Source organism: Peromyscus maniculatus, chromosome 18 (assembly GCF_049852395.1).
Source record: "Peromyscus maniculatus bairdii isolate BWxNUB_F1_BW_parent chromosome 18, HU_Pman_BW_mat_3.1, whole genome shotgun sequence".
Taxonomy (NCBI): domain Eukaryota; kingdom Metazoa; phylum Chordata; class Mammalia; order Rodentia; family Cricetidae; genus Peromyscus; species Peromyscus maniculatus.
In genome coordinates, this window is record NC_134869.1 from 4,199,706 (window position 1) to 4,209,175 (window position 9,470).

The 9,470-nt window shown below is 41.9% G+C and overlaps 1 protein-coding gene across 10 annotated transcripts in view; it reads left to right on the forward strand.

Moving 5' to 3' along the window:
* LOC121830722 (disks large homolog 5-like) overlaps positions 1-8,730 on the forward strand; it is a 249,446-nt gene extending 240,716 nt beyond the window's left edge. For 4 of the 10 annotated variants that reach the window (XM_076554249.1, XM_076554250.1, XM_076554251.1 and 1 more), the window contains 2 exons: positions 6,457-6,572; positions 7,844-8,730. In XM_076554249.1, the coding sequence (XP_076410364.1) occupies positions 6,457-6,572; positions 7,844-7,853 (126 nt within the window). In that variant the 3' untranslated portion in view covers positions 7,854-8,730. Of the gene's footprint in view, positions 1-104; positions 438-6,456; positions 6,573-6,851; positions 7,282-7,843 lie in introns of those variants that run through there. The other 6 variants (XM_076554246.1, XM_076554243.1, XM_076554252.1 and 3 more) reach the window with 4 other exon arrangements.
* Positions 8,731-9,470: the final 740 nt, after the last annotated feature.

Consider the following 9,470-nt stretch of genomic DNA (forward strand, 5'->3'; position numbering starts at 1 on the left):
ACATAAATGCCAGGAAGTAATCTATACTTGGAACAAACAGATAAGATGTCTGTGCTAAAGGAACTGAGGAAGTTATTACCTTTTATCCATCTCGTACATTCCAGCTGCTTTTTGCTCTGGGCAACCAACCCTCCAGCTCTTGTGTCTGAGACCTCCAATAGAAGAGGATTTTCCTGCAGGAGGCAGCATCCAAACCCTCCTGTTGATTTGTCCATGAAATTCAGTCTCCACAGGAAAGGCAATCTTACCTCCTGCCCATTATTCACAGCCTGCAACTTACTGCTATATATGAAAATGATTATATGCCATCAAATCATAGGAATTTGGGCTCCTTGTTAATATTTTAGTGGAAGGAAATTTTAAGCTTTTCCTTGGGTAGATACTACATAGTTAATAACTATTTTAGAGTGTTATAACTATTAAACAATTTATATTTATTTTTATTGAGTGAATATTCTCTTTTTTACTGAAAATAGATCATTCTCTCATACAATTGTTCCCAACAGTAGTTTCCCCTCCCTCCCCTCCTCCCAGTGCCCACAAACCTCCCCTCCTCTTCAGATCTGCTCCCCCTTGGCTTCTTTTTAGAAAAGAACAGGCCTCCAAGAGACAACAGTCACACATGACAAAACAAGATAAGACCAAACAAAAATAAGACAAGACAAAAGTCATCATCTAGACTGGACAAAGCAATCCAATAGGAGGAAAGATGTCCAGAGAGGAGGCAAAAGAGTCAGAGACAAATCCACTCCTACTATTAGGAGTCCCATCAAAACTCCAACATGTACACAGAGAAGCTGGTGCAGACACATGCATGCTCCATGTTTGTTGCATCAGTCTGTGTGAGTTCATGTGAGCTCTGCTTAGGTGATTCACTGGGCCATGTGACCTGATAGAGAGTTTCAATTTAGACTCCCACTTCCACACAATGACTGGCTGTGGGTCTCTATACCCATCTGCTGCTAGAAGAAACTTCTTTTTTTTTTTTTTTTTTGTGGTTTTTCGAGACAGGGTTTCTCTGTGTAGCTTTGCGCCTTTTCCTGGAACTCACTTGGTAGCCCAGGCTGGCCTCGAACTCACAGAGATCCGCCTGGCTCTGCCTCCCGAGTGCTGGGATTAAAGGCGTGCGCCACCACCGCCCGGCTAGAAGAAACTTCTTTGATGACAACTGGCAAGACACCAATCTATGAGGATAGCAGAATATTGTCAAGAATATTAGCAATTATTTTATTGATTTTTTTTGTAGTTACATTTGGTTCTACCCTAGGTCTGTGGGCTATTTGGTCTCTAGTTCCTGGCTATCCTGGCAGTGTAGGGCATGGACTGCTTTTCCTTCCATGGGCCTCAAGTTAAACCAGACATTGTATGGCCACTCTCTCAAGTTGTGTGCCAATATAGCCCCGGCACATCTTGCTGGGAGGACAGACTATATGGTGAGGTTTTTGTGCTTGGTTGGTGTCCATGTTTCTCTTTCTATAGCCTGCAGAGTACCTTTCCAGGCCAAACAGAATAGGAGATAGGGGTGAGAGCTCCCTGAAGGCAATAGCTTGATCTCTCTATGTTCAATGAACTGTGTAGATGTTGCCCACAACAATGGTACCCCACTGTCAGTTTTCAGAGAGGAACACTTTGTCCTAGCATCAATCTGGGTTGTTTAGGGATCTAAATTCCCTTCCCAACAGTTCAACTGACTGCAATCCAGTCTCACCACTGGAAGCCTTGCCTGGCTACAGAAGACAGTCAGTTCAGACTCTGTACACGCCATTACTAGGAATATTCACTAGCATCACCCCTGTAGGTTTCAGGAAGTTTTCTCTGCACTAGCTTTCCACAACACGCTCTAAAGGCCCCCCAACTCCAGCTGTCTCTCCCCATACTCTCTCCCTCCATCCCTTCCCCCTAATACATGATCCCTTCTAATCCTGCCCCCACTAACCCCAAGTCCCCCTGAAAAATATATTCTATTTTTCCTTCCCAGGGAGACGCATGTGTTTCCTCTAGAGACCTCTCTTCATCTAACTACTTTGTATCTGTGGAATGTAGCTTGATTGTCCTTTACCTAACAACTAATAATATACTTACAAGTGAATACAAATTATACTTGTCTTTCTGGGTCTAGGTTATCTCCCACAGGAGGTTTTTTTTTCTAGTTCCACATATTTGCTTGCAATGCCAGTTGGATGTCATTTTTTTTAAACACCTGGGTAATACTCCCTTGTGTAAATGTACTACATGTTCTTTATTCATTCATCCATTGAGGGACATCTAGGTTGTTTCCAGTTTGAGGTTATTATGAATAAAGCCACAATGAACATATTTGAGCAAGTGTCCTTGTGGTAGGATAGAGCATCCTTTGGTTACATGTCCAAGAATGGTATACCTGGGTCTTGAGGTAGATCAATTCCCTATTTTCTGAGGAACCACCATATTGATTCCACAGAGGTTGTACAAGTTTGTACTCCCACCAGAAATGGAGGAATATTCCCTTTGCGACAAATCCACACCAGCATGAACTGTCACTCCTGTCATTAATCCTAGCCATTCTCACAGGTGTAAAATGGAATCTCAAAGTAGTTTTAATTCACATTTCCCTGATAGCTAAGGTTGTAGAATGTTGCGGTGTTTCTCAGTTATTTAAGATTCTTCTTTTGAGAATTCTCTGTTTAGGTCTGTACCCCATTTTTTAATTGGACGGTGTTGTTTGCTGATATCTAGTCTATTGAATTCTTTATATATTTTGGATATTTTCCCTCTGTCAGATGTGGAATTGATGAAAATCTTTTCCCATTCTATAGGCTGCCATTTTGTCCTATTGATGGTGTCCTGTGCCATAAGAAGTTTCTCAGTTTCATGGGGTTATTATTAATTGATCTTAGTTCCTGTGCCAGTGTTCAGGGATATTCCCTATATTCTCTTCTACCAGGTTCAGTGTATCTGGTTTAATGCTGAGGTCTTTCATCTACTTGGACTTGGGTTTTGTACAATACAGAGAATATCAGTCTATTTGCAGTCTTCAACATGCAGACATCCAGTTTGACCAGCACCATTTTTTGAAGATGCTTTCTTTTTTTCCATTCTTTCTTTCTGGATTCTTTATCAAAAATCAGATGTCTGTAGGTATGTGTATTTATATCTGGGTCTTTGATTAGATTCCATTGATCATTGTATCTGTTTTATGCCAATACCATGTGGTTTTATTACTATAGCTCTGTAGTACAGCTTGAAATCAGGGATGGTGATACCTCCAGCAGTTCTGTTACTGTTGAGGATTGTTTTAGGTATCCTAGTTATTTTGTTTTTCCACATGAAGTTGAGAATTGTCTTTTCAAGGTCTTTAAAGAATTGTTGGAATTTTGATGGGGATTGTGTTGAATCTGAATTTTCTTTTGGTAAAATGGCCATTTTTACTATGTTGATCCTTCTGATCATGAGCATCAGAGAGCTTTCCACTTTTTGATATCTTCATTTTCTTTCATCAAAGACCTGGAGTTTTTAATCATACGAGTATATCCCTGTGATTCTCTGGGTTTCCTCAGTGTCTCTTGTTTTGTCCCCATTTTTGTTTCTGATTTTATCAATTTGGATATCCTCTGTCCATCTTTATTTAGTTTGGATAAGGATTTATCTATCTTGTTGATTTTCTCAAAGAACCAATTCTTTGTTTTATTGATTTTCTTGTGTTGTTCTCTTTGTGTCTATTTTACTGATTTCAGCTATAAGTTTGATTATTTCTTGCAGTCTACTCTTCTTGGATGTACTTACTTCTTTTTGTTCTATAGCTTTGAGGTGTGCTATTAAGTTGCTAGTAAGAGATCTCTATTTTTTTTAATGTAGACACTTAGTGCTATGAACTTTCCTCTTAGCACCACTTTTATTGTGTCCTATAAGTTTGGGCATGTTATTTATTCATTTTCATTGAATTCTAGAAAGTGTTTAATTTCTTATTCATTTCTGTTTTGGCCCGCTTTTCATTCAGTACAGAGTTCTTCAGTTTCCACGAGTTTATAAGCTTTCTGTTCTTTCTGTTGTTGATATCCAGCTTTAATCATGGTGGTCTGCTGGGATACAGGGAGTTATTTCAATTTTCTTGTGTCTGATGAGACTTGCTTTATGTTTGAATATGTGGTCAGTTTTGGAAGAAGTTCCATGAAGTGCTGTTCAGAAGGTATACTCTTTTGTGTTTGGGTAGAATGTTCTGTAGATACCTGTTAGGTTTATTTGGTTTATAACTTCAGTTACTCCAACATTTCTGTTAATTTTGTCTATATGACCTGCACACTGGTTACATGAACATTGGTGAGATTGGAGTATTTAAGTTCCCTAATATCAGGGTGTGAGAGTCAGTGTGTGCTTTAAGCTATGGTAGCGTTTCTTTTACAAAAGTGGATGCCCTTGTGCTTAGTGTAAGCGAACATAGATGCATAAGTACTCAATAAATATACTTGTAAACCAAATCCAAGAACATATCAAAGAGATCATCTATCATGACCAAGTAGGCTTTCAACCCAGAGATGTAAGAACAGTACAACATATGAAAATTAGTCAATGTAATCCACCATATAAATAAACTGAAAGGAAAAATATATGATCATTTTACTTAATGCCAAAAAAAAAGGCCTTTGACAAAATCCAGTTGACTCATAGATAGTGCTCACAATTTAGGCTGTAGAGAGCTTGACTGAGGTAAACATAATACATCAGGATTACCCACTAGTAAGATAACATAGAAGTTACTTAGACTGCTGTAAAACTCAAGTGACTTCAGTCATAAGGGTAGGTTTACGGTCTAAAAGCATTGCTCAATATTCAGGGGACTAGGTCTTGGATTAGTAATAACATTGATTCTGTGAGATATGGCAGAGCCTGTCTCAACAGACAGCAAAGGGTCACCAGATTATAAAATGACATCATTCCTAGCATTCCAGGAAGAGCAGCTGTGCTCCTCATTCCACTGAAGATGTAAGCTGTGTGTTTAAGTTTCCTGGCTTCTCCAGTACTTACCTGTGTGCACAAGGCTTTTCTCTCTACAGTAGATGATGGTGAGGAAAGAGCTGGTGAGGCATATCACGGTGCCTGAGAGGTAGGAAAGGCTGGATGAGGGTTTGTGTCCCTTCTCTGTTCTTAGTGAATGGTGACTGCCCACTGGATGGTCAGGTGCCGTCCCTCACCCTGCTTTATTCTCAGTCTCATGGCCTACTACCATTTTCTTTCCACCTTGGCCTCACCATTGCTGAGTTGACCTTGGCCTTGAAGCTTGGCCTGAATTTTATTCCCTGAGAGATTCTGAATTGCAGGGGTGCTTGTGGTTTTATCTCAGCTGAGCAGAAGTTCCATAGCCATGCTGAAGTTTGAAGGTAGGGCTGTCTCAGTGCATCCCACTTACGCTCATTGCAGTCTAAAGCACTCACCCTCTGCTGTGTCTGCAGCATTCAATAACTGATTTTATTCCAAAGTTGTTAAGTCTGAGTTAAAATGGGCCTTATGGAGGGTTAGGAGAAATAAAGAAATAAAGAGATAAAGAAATAAAGAAAGAAATAAAGAGTCTCAGACATTGCTGGTGTTGTAAAATTGTGTAGCCCCATGAGAAGCTATGTACAATTTTTCAGAAAGTTGAACTGCAGTCCCCAAGTAACCCAGTGATTCTGGAATGGGAAATTAGTTGTTCACAGAGAAACTAGCTGACGCCAGGGTTGGAGCAGTCATCTTCAGAGCAGCCCTGAAGTCACAACTATTCCGATACCCATCATCTGTGAGTGTAAAAGTACAATGTGGTCCGGGCTTTCCATGGAATCTTGTTTAGTAAGAAATAATACATGCAATAATTTGTCTGTGACTTAGTCAACCTTCTCTTATACAAACAAATCCCTGACACAATCACCTTACAGGGAGGAAAGGATTATATTGGCACCTGGTTGAGGATTTTCTAGTTTCCTGGGCTCATTGTTTTGTGTCTGAAGTAAGGCAGCCTGTGGTTTAGAGAGCTCCTTTTGGAGGAAGCTGTTTACCTTGGAGACACTGGGAAGCACTGGGTGAAGCTATTGGCTGCTTCACCACCATCCTGTCGTCCAGTGCTGGGGATCCAAGCCTTTAGTGCATGGACTGGGGAACTTGATGAACAGGCACGGCTTATAGGCCAAGCACCTCACAAGTCCATTTTTTTGTGCACTGGGTTTGCAAGGTTTGTGCACTTCATTGACTGGTCTGTCCATCTGTCCTGCCCACTGTGTTCTTCCATCTAAGGAATGTTCAGTTTCTTCTTAAATGTCCTGGGTGATCTTTTCTTATATTAGCATTATCTGGGAAACTAAACATGTGAATGCAGTGTAGTATGCTTATATGCATACACACTTGTACGTGTGTGTTCAAGAGTGTGTGTGTTCAGGAGTGTGTGTGTGTGTGTGTGTGTGCATATGAGTGTTCAACCCTGCACTAAGACCATAATCTTCTACTAAACAGAAACAGGAAAGATTGGAGGAGAGACTGCAATACCTGCTGAAGCAGAGAGATCTGGTCACCAAGCACAAGGTCTTGGCAGAAAAGCTGCAGCATTACTTCACTGTCTCCCAGATGAGGTAGGAGCCCAGGCCAGGAGGGAGTGGCACTCAGTAGTTCCCCTCTACCTGAATCTCTGTCCTATTTGGATTTCTGCCCATCTGCATGGCCTTTCAGTCACAGCCAGGGAAAGAACATCTGAGTGTATGAGCTGGTTCAGTCAACAGAAATGTCTGTCCGGGAAAAATACGTATTATCCTTAATCTTGCTAGAGATTGTGTCCCCTTCTTCGTTTCTGAGCTCTCATATGTCCTGAGTTCATTGATCTTTATGTCTCCCTACACATGTTCCTATGGCAGCCCAAACCTAACAGGGAGAGTGTTAGATGGAAGACAGTGTGCCCTCCTGCCTCTTCATTTTCCTTCAGGATGGCACCTTTAGAGGTAAGGTGCAGATTTGCATGGAGCCCCTTCTTACTGATTACAGGTTTTCTGCAGTGTGCATCTGTTTGCTGTGAGAAAGTTTCTCTGGAAATAAGCAGGTTTAGAGTTTGACAGGTTGAAGCCAAGGAAGTTTCTGTGCTGCAGGAGTAAACAGAGCCTGCACACTGCAGTGTTGTGTAGACACCACTAGAGGGCCTCATACAGTTAGGTTCCAAGGTTGCTGAGTTGCCTGGCATCTGTTCAAGGCCATGCATAGCTCTCCTGAACTGTGACTCTGACATTGCTATGCTGCCTTTTTTTTTTTTTTCTCAAAATAATGTATCTGGACTATTGGAGAAATGTGTTGGTGGTGGTGGTGGTGGTGGTGTGTGTGTGTGTGTGTGTGTGTGTGTGTGTGTGTGTGTGTGTGTGTGTGTTTGTTTTTTGTTCACCAATGTGTATTTCTCAGTTCAATCTCTAGCAATTTTTAAAGGCTGAGAAAAAATCCAGGGCCAGCTGCTCTCTGGCCCTTCTCTCTTGAGGAAGAAAGGAATAAGCTCAGCTGAAAGATAATGCTGATTGTCCAGCTTAATGGAGCCGGTGGGGACTCAAATGCTGGCATGGCAGGTCCCCACCAGGCCTGTGTTCCAGCTGCCTTCCTCTCCTAGGTCTAAAACACTCCAGCATGATCTAGAACAGGCCACAGCCCAGGGTCAGAGCCTGCTGCAGACAAACCTGCTTCAGCAGGGACACTAAGTGTGCCAGGCAAAAGAGCCACCATTGACTCCTATCCCCTGCAACCATGGCATCCGTGGGGTGGTCTTTCTTCCTTCACATTGGTGTCCTGTGAGTGAATAGGTCCTGGTTTTGTCTAGGCCATAGCAGAATTAGGATGCTTATGGGAATAAATGCCATTCTTTCTCTGACAGTACCACTTAAGAGAACTCCAGTCTAGCATCAACACCTCCTCAACAAAAGACATCTTGTAGCTGTGAACTAACCAGTGAGGAAAATCCCAACCTACAAGCAGGGGATCCATGTGTCTGTTGGTGCATTATTCCAGGAGACGATAAATCATCAGAAAGAAGCTTGAGCTACAGAGGACCTGCCAAGATTACTCAGAACCCAGACATCTATTAACAAGTGGTCCTCAAACGGGGCACAGCAGCATGGGGAGGGTATGTTGGTGAGCCAGTTACTCTGTCCGTGTACTCTCCATGTCTTTAGTAAGCTGTCTGTGTCCTCCACATGTGGTGAGAAACCTGACAAGAAAGCCTGCATGGCTGTCATGCTGTTATCTATACATACCACATGGAGAAGAATAGGATTCCCTCCCCAGGGCAATGCTGAAGCCAACTCCATGTCACGTGAAAGTGTTGCTGAAGATGATGCACTGCAGAGACTACAGCACTCCCTCACACCTATGTGAGTCAGTTATCGGGTCTTCCATAAAGAAAATGACTAGGGATTCTCCAGCTTCACAGCCTGGACTGGCATGACTGGTCCTGAGAAAGAACTTATAGAGGAGGTCTGAGTCATCTTTGTGCTTTGGAAAGCCAAATGTACTCCATTGATTTGTTGGTTCTAGAGTGGAAGAAGATTTGTAGCTTGAGTTTTTGGAGAGGTCTTTTCTTTGCTGGGGTTTTGTTTGCTTGGTGTTTACTTTAGTTAGAAATTTTGTTACTTTTTGTTAATTCTTTTATTCTTGTCAGTGTTTTAATAGTTGGCTAAATATATACACTGCATTTACTGACTGCCTTTTAAAAGTCCCCACTGAAGACTTTTTATGAATAAAAAAGCAATTTCCAACTCTTCACTTTTCCAACTCTTCTTTATTCAGGCATGGTGTTGCACTCCTGTAACTTCAGAACTCAGAGGCAGAGATGAATCTCTGCAAGTTCCAGGAGCCTTGGCTACAAAGTGAATTCCCATCTAACTAGGGCTACATAGGGGGTTGACACCTTGAATGTGGATGGCATGGTCACCTCCAGTCTTCATGACCTAGCCTTTATGTTAACAGCCAGATTTAGAAAATGTAACAATGATGAGCTTCTGGAAAGAAAGGAATCTCCCTTCTGCACTACATTAGTCCTTTCCCCACACCCTTTCACAATTGCCCATTGTGGTTCTGGGATAGCAAAACAGTGAAAGTGGCCTTGAAATGCATGAACAAAGTTTACCACTACCCACAGCAGAGGGGAACTGCTGAGCTGCAAGTGTGAATACTGGAGATGCCTTCTGACCTCTCACTCCTTTAGCATGACTGTTACATTGTAGAGATGTAGAGTAATGACCTGCTCTGGCTGTCATCTGCTTCCATTAGGAATACTGTGAACAAAGCCTGAAGGATTCATTCAAAGCTCTGAAATGGTGTTTCCCATTGGTTTATGACACAAAACATTTGATAAAATTCCATAAGGCTGTCTCAGATAGGTAACTCAGAATACCAATTCCATCTGCTAAATTTAAGAAGTTTGAGTTTGGGGCTTGGGGAGATGGTTCAGTAGTTAAGAGCACTTGGGTTTAGTTCCCAGCACACATAAGGGGGCTCATATC